This window comes from Gigantopelta aegis, chromosome 7 (assembly GCF_016097555.1).
Source record: "Gigantopelta aegis isolate Gae_Host chromosome 7, Gae_host_genome, whole genome shotgun sequence".
Taxonomy (NCBI): domain Eukaryota; kingdom Metazoa; phylum Mollusca; class Gastropoda; order Neomphalida; family Peltospiridae; genus Gigantopelta; species Gigantopelta aegis.
Window position 1 is genome coordinate 46872716 of NC_054705.1, and position 16797 is coordinate 46889512.

General features: G+C 43.4%; 1 protein-coding gene across 1 annotated transcript; it reads left to right on the top strand.

Moving 5' to 3' along the window:
• Positions 1 to 4277: 4277 nt before the first annotated feature.
• LOC121378118 lies at positions 4278 to 5105 on the top strand. The gene has a single exon (XM_041506219.1). It carries the CDS (start codon positions 4278 to 4280, stop codon positions 5103 to 5105), a length of 828 nt encoding a protein of 275 aa, XP_041362153.1.
• The last annotated feature ends 11692 nt before the right edge of the window (positions 5106 to 16797 follow it).

Sequence of the window (16797 nt, forward strand, 5' to 3'; positions counted from 1 at the left end):
TCACATTTTATTAATTACAATATTCATTTTTGTACACCTGAATTGGTTCTGCTAGCCTAGGTTTTTGTAATACATCAAAATGCATTTTTAGTCATTCCAAAAAAGGACGTTCGTCTCAGAAGCAATTGTTATCGAGACAAATTCTAGTCTATTTTTGGATGGTATTTCCCCATTTAAACATATAAACGTTAGCTTCTCCCTGTTATAACGTTATCGAAATGTGTCACAGGGCCCCGTTCCAAGAAGCGATCTTAGCCCTAAAATCAACTTAAGCGCATAGGGTAGCTATGCGCTTAAGATAATCTTAGGGCTAAGAACGGGGCCCAGGTTGGTAAAGTTAAGTTTCCATTTCCACGGGCTGAAACTAGAGTATGCGCCTTTAAGTGATCAGGTGTAAGCCTGGTAGGTACTAGGTTCGCATCTCAGTACCGGATTCCACCCAAAGCGAGTTTAACGACTCATTGGGTAGGTGTAAGGCCAATATCCACTGTGATACTTCTGCATATTGACGCAGTCACGGAAGAGAGCGCGCCTTGTGAATACATATTAACTGGCATGGTGTCATATCTATCCATACACACAAAGCCTGCGCGCCTCGTGACTACATATTGACTGGCATGGCGTCATATATATCCTCCTGTACACACGAAGAGAGCGCGCTTCGTGACTACATATTGACTGGCATGGCGTCATATGTCCTGTAAACACGGAGAGAGCGTGCCTCATGGCTACATATTGACTGACATGGCGTCATATCTATCCTGTACACACGCAGTGATGGAAGAGGGCGCGCCTCGTGACTACATATTGACTGGCATGGCGTCATATCTATCCTGTACACACGAAGAGAGCGCGCCTCGCGGCTACATATTGACTGGCATGGCGTCACATCTATCCTGTACACACGAAGAGAGCGCGCCTCGTGACTACATATTGTCTGGCATGGCGTCATATCTATCCTCCTGTACACACGCAGTGACGGAAGACGGCGCGCCTCGTGACCACATATTGACTGGCATGGCGTCATATATCCTGTACACACGGAGAGAGCGTGCCTCATGGCTACATACTGACTGACATGGCGTCATATCTATCCTTCTATACACACACAGTGAGGGAAGAGGGCGCGCCTCGTGACTACATATTGACTGGCATGGCGTCATATCTATCCTGTACACACGAAGAGAGCGCGCCTCGCGGCTACATATTGACTGGCATGGCGTCATATCTATCCTGTAAACACGCAGTCACGGAAGAGAGCGCGCCTTGTGACTACATATTAACTGGCATGGCGTCATATCTATCCTGTACACGCAAAGAGTGCGCGCCTCGTGACTACATATTGACTGGCATGGCGTCATATATATCCTGTACACATGGAGAGAGCGCGCTTCGTGACTACATATTGACTGGCATGGCGTCATATATCCTGTACACACGAAGAGAGCGTGCCTCATGGCTATATATTGACTGACATGGCGTCATATCTATCCTTCTGTACACACGCAGTGAGGGAAGAGGGCGCACCTCGTGACTACATATTGACTGGCATGGCGTCACATCTATCCTGTAAACACGCAGTCACGGAAGAGAGCGTGCCTTGTGACTACATATTAACTGGCATGGTGTCATATCTATCCTGTACACACAAAGAGTGAGCGCCTCGTGACTACATATTGACTGGCATGGCGTCATATTTATCCTGTACACACGAAGAGAGCGCACTTCGTGACTACATATTGACTGGCATGGCGTCATATATCCTGTACACACGGAGAGAGCTTGCCTCATGGCTATATATTGACTGACATGGCGTCATATCTATCCTTCTGTACACACGCAGTGAGGGAAGAGGGCGCGCCTCGTGACTACATATTGACTGGCATGGCGTCATATTTATCCTCCTGTACATACAAAGAGAGCGCGCCTCGCGGCTACATATTGACTGGCATGGCGTCACATCTATCCTGTACACACGAAGAGAGCGTGCCTCGTGACTACATATTGACTGGCATGGCGTCATATCTATCCTGTAAACACGCAGTCACGGAAGAGAGCGCGCCTTGTGACTACATATTAACTGGCATGGCGTCATATCTATCCTGTACACATGAAGGGTGCGCGCCTCGTGACTACATATTGACTGGCATGGCGTCATATCTATCCTGTACACACGAAGAGAGCGCGCTTCGTGACTACATATTGACTGGCATGGTGTCATATCTATCCTGTACATACGAAGAGACGGAAGTGTGCGCGCCTCGTGGGCTTAGATCGCAGGATCGAATCCCATAGATGACTCACTTTCTGATCCCTTTGTCTCCGTCTCAACCTGTGCCACATGAGCTGTCAGATTTGTGGAAGACTATGTGTCAAAAATACCAAGTGTTGGATATCAAAACAGCCGATGATGAATTAATCAATCTGCTCTAGTGGTGTCGTTATACATACACAGTTGTCTAGGGTTCCAAATGCCCCGCCCCTTCCCTCTACGGCTTGGTTATGCCTTCCCTATCACTGCCACCCCCACCCCAGAACCCTACGCTTACATTTCCTAGCTGCATCATAAAAACCACAAAACATTACAATGGATTCTACGTTAATCAACTAGATAATAGCTGGATTTTCAAGTAATTTACTTTGTCAATTGGTTTCGCTGTAGTGTTTGTATTCCTGTTGTTATCTGACGACAGAACTCTGATCAAAGCAAAGGAAACAAATACATGTATAAAGAATATGTTTTTAATTCTCTCTCTGTCTCTCTGTCTCTGTCTCTGTCTCTGTCTCTGTCTCTCTCTCTCTCTCTCTCTCTCTCTCTCTCTCTCTCTCTCTCTCTCTCTCTCTATAGATATATATATCTAGGTAGACAGTGCGCACATACGCACACACTGTCTGTCTGTCTTTCTTACACACAGTCTCTCTCTCTCTCCCCCCCCCCCCCCCCCCCCCCCGTCTCTGTCTCTCTTTCTCTCTCTCTCTCTCTCTCCCTCTGTCTCTCTCTCTCTCTCTCTCTCTCTCTCTCTCTCTCTCTCTCTCACACACACACACACACACACACTCACACAGACTTAATCAAGTGTGAAAATAACTACGTTTAGACACCAAATTCCATTGTTTAAAAATGTGCAGGGGTATCGGCAAACAAACTATTCCTTTCTTTTGGTTTAATTTTTTATTTACAGAACGTGGGCTGATGTCAAAGGAAATTGTCTGAGGCGAAATTAGCCATTTAGCGATCGTGAGATCGAATCTCCATCGCACCATCATCGCTTGGTAACCACACATCCTGCGACGAAATCTCAATTTGGAATGTTCAACAATATGGCGGCCGTCTTGGATTTTGAAATTATTTGATTGAATTTCCAAAGTCGACCAATATTTAGTATATAATTATGCAGGTTTTCATGCTGTCACCTAAACAATAATTGGGGGTGGGGTGGGTCATGTTTGGCACATTTGGCTAGCACAATCGGATTATTGGGAACATCTTCTACATATAAAGTGATCACTTTCCCAAAAGGATAGTAGTACCACGATAGTAGTACCATGTGTGGCTAAAAGTGCCAGACGCAGCGTATTAGTCGATATATACGCCATGTATATAAATAATGCCATCCCTCTTTAGCTTAAAGTAAATCAGAAACAGTTGGGGGTTATGCTGCTCGTTATGCCAGTAACGGCTATAACAACCCAAATTTCGCACAAAAATTATCATACTATTTTAGTAGAACCCCGCACATGTTTGAGGAACAATGATAGTTGTTACATTGGCACTAGTTCAACTTAAATTGATAGGTAGATAGGTAGATAGATAGGCAGGTAGATAGGAAAGTAAAGAGACAGACAGACAGTTAGATAGGTAGGTAGTTAGGTTGGGTAAGGTAGCCCTAAAGATAGGTAAGTAAGTAGGTATGTAGGTAGACAGACAGATAGACAGACAGATAAACAGACACACAAATAGATATGATTTTTTTGTAGCAAACCTTTTATAACACGCGGGTCCGTTTTTCCATTTTAGCCGTCTGGGTGTTTACACTGCCTAAACCAATATGGTCAGTGACTTTATATGAGAACTTCTCCACAGACAAGACGGATGACTCACCAATATGGTCAGTGACTTTATATGAGAACTTCTCCACAGACAAGACGGATGACTCACCAATATGGTCAGTGGCTTTATATGAGAACTTCTCCACAGACAAGACAAACGACTCATCAGTAAGGTCATTGACTTTATATGAGAACTTCTCCACAGACAAGACAGATCACTCACCAATATGGACAGTGAGACAGATGACTCACCAATATGGTCAGTGGCTTTATATGAGAACGTATCCACAGACAAGACAGATGACTCACCAATATGGTCAGTGACTTTATATGAGAACTCCACAGACAAGACAGATGACTCACCAATATGGTCAGTGGCTTTATATGAGAACTTCTCCACAGACAAGACAGACGTCTCACCAATAAGGTCATTGACTTTATATGAGAACTTCTCCACAGACAAGACAGATGACTTACCAATATGGTCAGTGGTTGTATATGAGAACTTCTCCACAGACAAGACAGATGACTCACCAATATGGTCAGTGACTTTATATGAGAACTTCTCCACAGACAAGACAGATGACTCACCAATATGGTCAGTGGCTTTATATGAGAACTCCACAGACAAGACAGATGACTCACCAATATGGTCAGTGACTTTATATGAGAACTCCACAGACAAGACAGATGACTCACCAATATGGTCAGTGGCTTTATATGAGAACTTCTCCACAGACAAGACAGACGTCTCACCAATAAGGTCATTGACTTTATATGAGAACTTCTCCACAGACAAGACAGATGACTCACCAATATGGTCAGTGACTTTATATGAGAACTTCTCCACAGACAAGACAGATGACTTACCAATATGGTCAGTGGTTGTATATGAGAACTTCTCCACAGACAAGACAGATGACTCACCAATATGGTCAGTGACTTTATATGAGAACTTCTCCACAGACAAGACAGATGACTCACCAATATGGTCAGTGGCTTATATGAGAACTTCTCCACAGACAAGACAGATGACTCACCAATATGGTCAGTGATTTTATGAGAACTTCTCCACAGACAAGACAGATGACTCACCAATATGGTCAGTGACTTTATATGAGAACTTCTCCAAGACAAGACAGATGGCTCGCGGTTACATTAAATGATATATTATAGTACACGACACGACCAGAGGCTCACTCATTTCGGAGATAACGCTGCTGGCAACACGTATAAGACCGACGAGACACGATAAATAGCACACTGAATTATGGTAATTCGGACTGTTTTGGGTTGTAGCTCACACGTAGAGTGCTCGCTTGACATGCGGTGGGTCGCAGGATCGCTCGCTCTCAGTGTACTGTTACATCCCCCCCCCCCTCCAACCAGTGCTCCGCGAACACTTGATAATAACGCCCCCACCTTTCGCTCTCTCTCTCTCTCTCTCTCTCTCTCTCTCTCTCTCTCTCTCTCTCTCTCTCTCTCTCTCTCTCTCTCTCTCTCTCTCTCTCTCTCTCTCTCTCTCTCTCTCTCTCTGCTAAGGTGCTGTTAGACAAATGTTCCGTTCGTTTTGTACCGTTGTTTGTTTTGCCGTTAGCGCTGCGTGCTGTAATTGATGTGGGTGATTAATCACCGCCGCAGAAAACAGATAATCTCTGAAAACGAGGCACCACGCGGGTGGTCGCTTTTTCTCGAATTTGGCGACATCAGGTAAGAAACGAAAATAGATAGGTAAGCTTTCTATCAGTAAAGGCCGTTTTCTATGTGCGCGATTTCTGACACATCGCGGGCGGGCAATGCCGACAGCGGACGCGTACTTTACAATGTTTACACATACATCTAGTTTCGTTTGTGAAGTTTGTGTAATTTTAATATTTTAAAAAATTGTGCTGATACGTTAAGTTCTAAGTGACCTGGATCACTTTATAGCTCTTGGTTATCGTCTTTGAATGTCTGCGTGTGTATGTGTGCGTGTGTGTGTGTGTGTGTGTGTGTGTGCGTGTGTGTGTATGTGTGCGTGTGTGTGTGTGTATGTGTGCGTGTGTGTGTGTATGTGTGCGTGTGTATGTGTGCGTGTGTGTGTGTGTGCGTGTGTGTGTGTGTGTGTCTGCGTGTGTATGTGTGCGTGTGTGTGTGTGTGTGTGTGTGTGTGTGTGCGCGTGTGTGTGTGTGTGTCTGCGTGTGTATGTGTGCGTGTGTGTGTGTATGTGTGCGTGTGTATGTGTGCGTGTGTGTGTGTGTGCGTGTGTGTGTGTCTGCGTGTGTATGTGTGCGTGTGTGTGTGTGTGTGTGTGCGTGTGTGTGTGTGTGTGTCTGCGTGTGTATGTGTGCGTGTGTGTGTGTGTATGTGTGCGTGTGTATGTGTGCGTGTGTGTGTGCGTGTGTGTGTGTGTGCGTGTGTGTGTGTATGTGTGCGTGTGTGTGTGTGTGTGCGTGTGTGTGTGTGTGTGCGTGTGTGTGTGTGCGTGCGCGCGCGTGTGTGCGTGTGTGCAGGGGCGTAGCGTGATCTGGACCTGGGGGGGGGGTCGAATATGAACCAAGTGGACCTTTTTCTATTTTGTTTTTGCACCACCAGAAACTCCATATGTATAAACATGTATGTTTTAGTTCTGAAAGCGGACCATTTGCTTCAGCGGAGGGGGGGGGGGGGGGTCGTCCGAACCTCCCGAACCCCCCTAGCCTACGCCCCTGTGTGAATGTGTGCGTGCGTATGCGTGTGTGTTTGTCGTTCTCGCCGTACATCTATTACGGTCAGTTTTCAACTTGGGTGTGTGTATCAGTATGCGTACGTGTTGTGTATAGTATGTACGTGTGTGCGTACGTGTTATGTATAGTTTGTACGTATGTATCTGTAGGTCTCTCTCTCTCTGTCCCTCTCTCTCTCTGTGTGTGTGTGTGTGTGTGTGTGTGTGTGTGTGTGCGCGCGTGCGTGCTGTGTATAGTATGTATGGGGGTTTTTTTTTCAATAATTGTTATTAGAAATATTGTAGTATATAACAAATGTTAAATACTGGAAAATGTTCTGTTTAAATTAATTGTCGTCATCTCAGTCTATAACACAACCTTGGTAAATTCTCACTCTGTAAAAAACAAACATGAACTGTTCTTTTCTTATACAGCGAACATCAATACTGCCCAGCTGTCTCCGTGTACTTAGCTGTAATCTTTAACGGTGCGCTGAGACATCAAGTCGAGGGATTCAGTGAAACACAGCAGCAGCGATTTGCCTCTCTTCCTCTCTCACACCACACCAAGTATTACAATAACTATATGTTAGACACAACAACAGAAGCATTTCATGTAATTAGTTCATTTCCGAGGTGCCAGTAAACATTATCTTTTTTTCTTTAAAAGACTTTTCACTAAAAAAAAAATGAAACCAAAAATGTCAGTTCAAAATCAAAGAAAAATAGTAAAAATCTAGGCCTACATTATCGTCTGCTTACCTCTATAATAGATCTCCGGCTTCTTCTGCAAGAGAATCGGTTAGGCACTGTCGTGATCTGCGTACAAAGACACAGGTAAAAAGAGCAAGAACACCTGTGTGCAGGTAAATTGCATTATCCAACAGGTGACAAAACTCCGACTGGTTATCTCGACGCACGAGGAAGCGAGTCGAGTGAGCGAGACTATGTACGTCGTGTTGTCTATCGATTGCGACAATGCGACCGCCTATCGGTTTCCATGTGTCGTCGCATCGACCGCCATGTTGTGTGCTAATTAAGTAATAACTAGTTTCGCAAATAAGACCCGTTATAAATCATCCACTTTTGTTGTTGCTGTTATTTTTTTCTTTTCTTTTTCTTTATTTTCTTTCTTCGTTTCTTTTTCTTTATTTTCTTTCTTCGTTTCTTTTTCTTTCTTTTCTTTCTTCGTTTTTTTTTTTTTCATTTTTTTTTTTTTTTCATTCTGATCTAGATTTAAATGTACCCTTTTTGTAGCTGATGTATCCTAAAGAAGACATTATGTTCTGAGTCTCTTTTACTGACACCCCCACCCTCATCCTCAGGCCCCCCCCCCCCCCCTCCCCCCACCTCCAAGCCCCGTAATTTAGTAATTTTAGGTACAACTGAGTCCTAGTCATTAGTCAGTGTATTTTTTGGTTGGTTGGTTGATTGGATGGGGGCGGGATTTAGAACACTGAGTTGAGTGCTTCCTTGAGGTGCTTGCGTCGCAGGATCGAACCACTTCGGTGGATCCATTCAGCGGATTGTTTTTTCTCGTTCCAACCACTACACCATAACTGAACAAAGGCCGTGGTATGTGCTTTCCTGTCTGGGGGAAAGTGCATATAAAAGATCCCTTGCTTCATTAGGAAAAATGTAGCGGGTTTCCTATGATGACTACGAGTCAGAATTACCAAATGTTTCACATTCAATAGCCGATGACTAATTAATCAATGTGTTCTAGTGGTGTCGTTAAAAAACAACTTTAACAAACTTTTATATCCTGATATTATGATACTCGGCCGAGGTGCAGTGCTCTAACGAACTGCTAATTGCCGACTTCTTCCGACGCCTGTGGAATTACTTACAAGACGGACGACTCTTGACCTCTACACAGATAAGACGGACGACTCTTGACTTCTACACAGACAAGACAGATGACTCCCCAATATGGTCAGTAAGACAGATAACTCACCAATATGGTCAGTGGTTTTATATTAGAACTTCTCCACAAACAAAACAGATGACTCACCAATATGGTCAGTGGCTTTATATTAGAACGTCTCCACAGACAAGACAGATGCCTCACCAATATGGACAGTGAGACAGATGACTCACCAATATGGACAGTGGTTTTATATAAGAACTTCTCCACAGACATGACAGATGACTCACCAATATGGTCAGTGGTTTTATATGAGAACTTTTCCACAGACAAGACAGATGACTCACCAATATGGTCAGTGGTTTTATATGAGAACTTCTCCACAGACAAGACAGATGACTCACCAATATGGTCAGTGGTTTTATATGAGAACTTCTCCACAGACAAGACAGATGACTCTCCAATACAGTCAGTGGCTGTATATGAGAACTTCTCCACAGACAAGACATATCACTCACCAATATGGTCAGTGACGTTATATGAGAACTTCTCCACAGACAAGACAGATGACTCACCAATATGGAGAGTGAGACAGATGACTCACCAATATGGTCAGTGGTTTTATATAAGAAGTTCTCCGCAGACAAGACAGACGACTCACCAATATGGACAGTGAGACAGATGACTCACCAATATGGAGAGTGAGACAGATGACTCACCAATATGGACAGTGAGACATATGACTCACCAATATGGACAGTGGTTTTATATAAGAACCTCTCCACAGACAAGACAGATGACTCACCAATATGATCAATGACTTTATATACGAACTTCTCCACAGACAAGACAGATGACTCACCAATATGGTCAGTGGTTTTATATGAGAACTTCTCCACAGACATGACACGACTCACAAATATGGTCAGTGACTTTATATGAGAACTTCTCCACTTACAAGACAGATGACTCACCAATATAGTCAGTGGCTTTATAGTAGTGTCTATGGAATAACACCGTAGTTTGACACTATATATGGAGTGTCTATGGAATAACACCGTAGTTTGATACTATATATGGAGTGTCTATGGAATAAGACCCTGGCTTGACACTATATATGGAGTGTCTATGGAATGACACCGTGACTTGACAATATATATGGAGTGTCTATGGAATAAGACCGTGGCTTGACACTATATATGGAGTGTCTATGGAATAACACCATGACTTCACACAATATATGGAGTGTCTATGGAATAATACCATGGCTCGACACTATATATGGAGTGTCTATGGAATAACACCGTAGTTTGACACTATATATGGAGTGTCTATGGAATAAGACCCTGGCTTGACACTATATATGGAGTGTCTATGGAATAAGACCCTGGCTTGACACTATATATGGAGTGTCTATGGAAAAACACCATGACTTCACACAATATATGGAGTGTCTATGGAATAATACCATGGCTCGACACTATATATGGAGTGTCTATAGAATAACACCGTAGTTTGACACTATATATGGAGTGTCTATGGAATAACACCACAACTTCACACTATATATGGAGTGTCTATGGAATAACACCGTAGTTTGACACTATATATGGAGTGTCTGGAATAACACTGACAACACTATATATGGAGTGTCTATGGAATAAGGCGTTGGCTTAGCGCAGATAAGGCCAGGATTAAAACGCACACACATGGGCTGCTTGATGGGATGGGAACAGCCACGCCCACAGCTCGCTGATTGGCCCGCTAGCAGTGGCGGCAACAAGCGAGTATTCGAGCCTGCTGTCATGCTTGGTACCATGCCAGTCTAATAAGTATGCAAACGCTTGCGGTACTGACGCTTAAAGTACCTGCTTAAATTTGATCAGAAAGATGGCCGAGTTTGAAGTTGAAAAGTGGGCAGAGGAGAATGAAATAACACCTGCAACCATTATAGCACTGAAAGAAAAAGGATTTTCTACAAAACGAGCATTAGCTAAACTCACCCCAGAACTAATCGCTAAACACTTTCAAACGGGTAACAAAGCGATTTTACCAGCCCAGGCTCTGCTCTTAGAAGACGCCATTTCTTCTATTCAAGAAAAAACTTCAAAAGTGCAGCCACTAGATCCTGTTGTTCAAGAGTGCCAGTCCAAAATAAGCAACAACCAAGAAATGAGCTATGAGGACATCATGGCAGTAGTGACGAGTGCCGCTAGTCAGCTGAATGCCGAGAAGACCAGACCAGCCAAGGCCGCAAACCCAAACGGTATGTCTGTTCTTCACACATTATTATCAGCTACTACTGAAGGTTTACCTACGACAGCGAAAAGACCGACATTCCGTGATGTACGAGATTTTATCCATCATACAACGAATGAAAATGTTCATGACGATGAAGGATTCGCCTTAGGGCCTCTTGAAATTAAAATGATAAGACAAAAACTTGCCCTAGAAAAACTAACAGTAGCACAGTATTTCGAGGGGTCACTCAGAATCATGAAAGAAATGATTGAGAACGACGGCATGACTATAGACGGTGACAAAAAATATGTTGACTATTTAATCAAAGTGTCCACCTTTGCTCAGGCTTTTAACTGGAATTCTATTGCCAGATATGATCATGCATACAGACAAGACCAGCATGCTGAAGGCTTCCCATGGGCATCGGATAACACCTATCTGATGCAACTCCATCTCCGTGGCAAAAATGAAAGTACCAACCAGTCATCCAGTCGTCCTGTGACGTCACGAAACAAGAAAGACACCAAGACGGGAAAAGTGGTATGTGAAAGATGGAATGGGCGAAGGGGGTTTTCGCTGCCAGAGTGCAAGTTTGCTCACGTGTGCTTCATGTGCTACTCGACCGATCACGGCGAATTCAACCACCAAAGGCCGGTTTCAGACAATACCGCAACAAAAAAATAGATACTTCACAATCTAGACCAGAGTTCTCTGATCTAGGTTGTAAACTGGGGAAATGGACTACTGAACTAGAAAATGATCCAGATAAAGACTTCATCTTAGACGGAATTATTAATGGATTTTCTATAGTAGACGATGCTGATATAGTGCCAACCCCAGTTAAAGTTGCAAATTCAGGCTCGGCTTTAAAGCATGGAGTCAAAAATAAAGTTGAACAACAGATATGTGCGGAAATAAAACAAGGAAACTATATAAGGGTTAACTCACCACCTCTCGTGATTAGTTCATTAGTGCCGTCCCCAAACCAGACGGGGACATTAGACTTATTCATGACTGCAGCAGGCCAATAGGGCAAAGTGTAAATGATTATGCTGTTAAAGAGCCGTTTTCTTGTGATTCTGTTAACGATGTATTAAATGCTATAAATCCAGGCTGGTATATGGCGAAAGTGGATTTAAAATCTGCTTACCGATCAGTAAATATACATCCTGCCTGTTACAAATATACTGGATTAAGCTGGTTGTTTAATTCTTCAAAACATGAAACTTATTTTATTGATAAGAAACTTCCCTTTGGTGCTAGAAAAAGTCCAAACATTTTTCACCGAATAACCCAATCTGTAAAACGTATGATGATACGTAGGGGCTTCACTGCAACTGTTGTATTTTACGATGACTTTCTAGTAGCTGCGGAATCATTTGAAGAGTGTAAAATTGCTTACAATACTCTAATCGGGTTACTTCGAAATTTTGGTTTCAAGATTAACTGGAAAAAAGTGATTGACCCATGTACAAAATTAAATTTTTTAGGTATTGCTATAGATACAGTAGCGGGTACAGTTTCCCTTGAAAATGAACGGGTGGGGAAACTCTGCGATTTGTTGAGAACATTTACTTTTAAAAATCGCGCAACACGAAGACAGCTAGAAAGTCTAGCGGGTAAGTTGAACTGGGCGTCTTTTGTCATTCCATGGGGGAGACTGCATATTAGACGAACGTTTGATCTAATTTCATTACTCAAAGAGTCACACCATAAGTGCCGCTTGCCAAGTATTCAAGATGATATTCGGTGGTGGATGTTTCATTTGCAACATAGCAATAACACGAAGTTAATCTGGGACAGTCGCCCTGTTGTGCCGGTAATTACCGATGCGTGCATAAATGGGGGTGGAGCTTTCTGCTTGGGGGACTGGACTTACACTTCGTGGTTGTTGGACACGCCCGACATCGCTAATGAACATATTAATGTTAAAGAACTGGCTATGACTATAATGGCGGTAGATAGACGGGGCCCCTTTACTTAAGGGACACCACTTCGTGATTCAAACAGATACCACTGCAGCGTGCGCTATTATAAATGCAGGATCAACCAGAAACAATATAGCTTTAAAACGTTTAGATTGGCTTAGCTATTTATGTTTAAAGTACAATGTAACTGTAGAAGCTCAGTACATTAAAGGCAGTGATAATGTTTTAGCCGATTCAATATCTAGACTGCATGAACCAGGACAAATTAACACATTTGTAAATACTGTATTGCTATTGTTAGGCACACAGACCCCAGCCTACTACTGGCTCCCTTTCCATATGTCTAAAGCTTCTTTGTTCTCCATCCGTTATCAGGTGAAAGAATGGCAGCGTTTACAAGTGACCTAGACAGAGAAGCCGAGTTTTGGCATCTAGATTTCACAATTACAGAAGATATCCAGATGTGGGCAGCTATTCTGACTGCTTTCTTTGGCTTACTCCGTGTCAGTAACATAGCGGGTGATTTTAAACGTCCAGGGGATAAATGTCTAAAACGTCAAGACCTCAGCCTATTGCCATCTGGTTGTGTTCTTCGCGTTAATGCTTCCAAAACAATTCAGTTTAACGAGCGGGTCCACCCCGTGGCGCTTCCTCTTCTTCCCGGCAGTGAGTTATGTCCAACCACAGCGGTGCTCTCTTTCATCAAAGTTGCAGGAGAGTTAGCACCTTCCAGCCCCCCCCCCCCCCCCCCTTCTCTTTTGTCGTGAATGGGAATCCTTACCATATGTGTACTCGAGTGTTTCGTAATAGACTCAAGGACTTGTTGATCAAGGCGGGGCTTGATAGTGCCAATTACAACACGCATTCCTTACGTCGAGGGGGAGCCACTTGGCTTGTGTGCTCTGGGGTTCCTCTCCCTGTTGTCCGAGTTCTAGGGGACTGAAAAAGCGACGCAATTTTTGATTACATCCAGCCTTCACCTCAAACCAAACATTTAATAATACAATCTGCTACCAAAACAAATTTCTAACTACCCCTACTTATGGATTTGGGAATTCAATTATATATTAGTAGTAATACATGTACATTGTTGTGGTGGAAAGAGGAATATGTTTTCTTAATATTTTTATTGTTGTAGTTAGTGTATACTTGTAGTTTATTTGAAGCAATAAATGCCTCATGCCCGTATTTGTGTGTTGTGTTTTAAACCCTGGCTTAACACTATATATGGAGTGTCTATGGAATGACACCGTGACTTGACACTATATATATATATATATACTACTCAAAAGAATTTAAGGGTCAGACGATATTTTCGACATTAGTTTCTGAATGTCAATTATATTAGCTAGACCATAATGTCACGCATGGTATTGTTCCATTTTGACGAAAGTGGGTCTAAGCAACCCATAAATGAATTAAAATCCACTGTCATTGACACTGTCGACTAGTTCTAATGGCGAAAACATGCTTACATTTGCACGTAAATTAGGGCGAAAGCGAAAGGTCTGCTAAGTGCCCATAACTTGCTTTTTCACAAAGCGCTTCATTTGCACGCTTTGCATGTGTATTCCATGTTCCCAATGCTGAATTTCCGTATAATTGGAGCTTGCGTTCGTGTACGGTGCTCACTCCAAATTCGACAATGGTACAACGTCAACTGACTATCGAAGATCGAGGAAGGGCTATTGCTTGGCTTCAGGATGGCAATACGCAAAGAAATGACTTGGTGTCAGTCAAAGTGTCGTTGGCCGACTGTGGCAACGGTACCAAGCAACGAATTCTGTTCGAAATCGTCCACGTTCGGGAAGACCCCGAAGCACTACAAATAGAGAGGACCGCTACATCACCAATATGGCTCTACGTCAACGCACAACCACTGCACGCGATTACGTGACAATCTGCGGACTGCGACTGGAACTCGAGTGTCTGATCAAACCATACGCAATCGTCTGAGAGCCAATAATCTACGCTGCCGTCGCCAGACTGTTCGACCACCACTCCTACCACGTCACAGAACGGCCAGACGTCACTGGTGCACGCTTCATCTGCGGTGGCAACGTGTTCAGTGGGGTCGAGTGATGTTCACTGATGAGTCCAGGTTTAGTCTCCAGTTCAACGACGGTCGGGTTCGTGTCTACAGACGTCCTGCGGAGCGCTTCGCTGACGTTAACGTTAGACAACGTCACCGGTTCGGTGGTGGCAGCGTCATGGTGTGGGGCGGCATCTCTATCCACCACAGGACCCCCCTCTATGTGGTGGATGGCAATCTGAATGGAATCCGCTATCTGAATGAGATTATCCGGCCGTTGGTTCTCCCAGGCCTTCAGCAGATTGGCGGCGGGGCAGTTCTGCAGGATGACAATGCCAGACCCCACCGCGCCAAGGTGGTAACGGACTTTCTCAGACAAGGTATCGCCAGGATGGATTGGCCAGCATATTCGCCTGACTTGGCCCCAATAGAGCACGCCTGGGACGAATTAGGCAGGAGAGTTCGGGATAACCATGCCCCTCCGGCCAACCTTGATCTGGGTCAACTTCTTATGGCAGAGTGGCAGGCCATTCCCCCAAGAGTTCTTCAGACGTCTGATCAACAGCATGAGGCAACGATGTGTCGAGTGTATTCGCGCCAGGGGTGGATTCACACACTATTAAACGAATGTTCTAATGTGTAAAATCCATGTTTGACAACCTTCAACTTTGACAGCATGTCATGTGACTTTCTTGTATACAGTGACGTTTATTTGTGTTTTGTAAATATGGAACAATAAATAAAAAATTTGTAATAAATAAATAAATCAATCTAATACACTCTGAAACGTATTTGGTTATAAATTTTTGACCCTTAAATTCTTTTGAGTAGTATATATATATATATATATATATATATATATGTATGGAGTGTCTATGGAATAAGACCCTGGCTTAACACTATATATGGAGTGTCTATGGAATAAGACCCTGGCTTAAGTATATGGAGCGTCTATGGAATGACACCGTGGCTCGACACTATATATGGAGTGTTTATGCTACACCACCATGGCTTGGAAAGACTGTACAAAATTGCACTCGTAAATACTATAATACAATGATTATAGTTTGTAGAAAGCCCGGACGCCAGTCAATTAGTTAGTCACCGCCAATTTTTAACAAGACTTTAAAAGACTGGTTTCTAAACCCCGAGGTAGAATATCTAACTAGCATTTAGTTGAGTTCCAGTTACCTCGTGTTCGTGTCGTTTTTCTTTTCCCAGCCAATTATCGCGCACTCGGACAACAAAGGCTCCAATGACTGGTCAGACGATTTTAAGGATCGCATTATTAAAGCAATCAGGCGACTGGTACATCAAAAGTTGTGGTATATACTATCTTGTCTGTGGGATGGTGCATATAAAATATGTTTTGCTACTAATGGTAAAACGTAGCGGGTTTCCTCTCTAAGACTATATGCCAGAGTTACCAAATGTTTAGCATCCAATAGCCGATTATAAATAAATCAATGTGCTCTAGTGATGTCGTTAAACAAACCTCAGTGGCCAAATTAACGAAGGAGAAGGATTTAGCTCAGTCGGTCGAGTCCTCGCCCGAGGTGGTTGCGACGCAGGATCGAAGCTCCTCGGTGGATCTATTCAACTGACCGAGGTTCTCTCGTTCTAGCCAGTGCACCACAAGTGGTCAACGGCCGTGGTATGTGCTGTCCTGTTTGTGGGAAAAGTTATATATAAAAGATCCCTTGCAGCTAATGGAAAACATGTAGCGAGTTTCCAATCTAAGACTATACGTCAGAATTACAAAATGTTTGATATCCAGTAGCCGATGATTAATTAATCGATGTGCTCTAGTGGTGTAAGAAAACGAACCTGAGCACAATGTAATAGAAAAGTGGAGGGTGAGGGAATGGTGAACGTCCCCCTATTCTGCGGCCACTGTCACGACACGATCTCAACTTTGTCTCTCCTTTGTGCCTTTGTACCCGTCTCTCTGTATGTCTTTCTCAGTTTCTCTTTAAGACAAACATACAACTTACA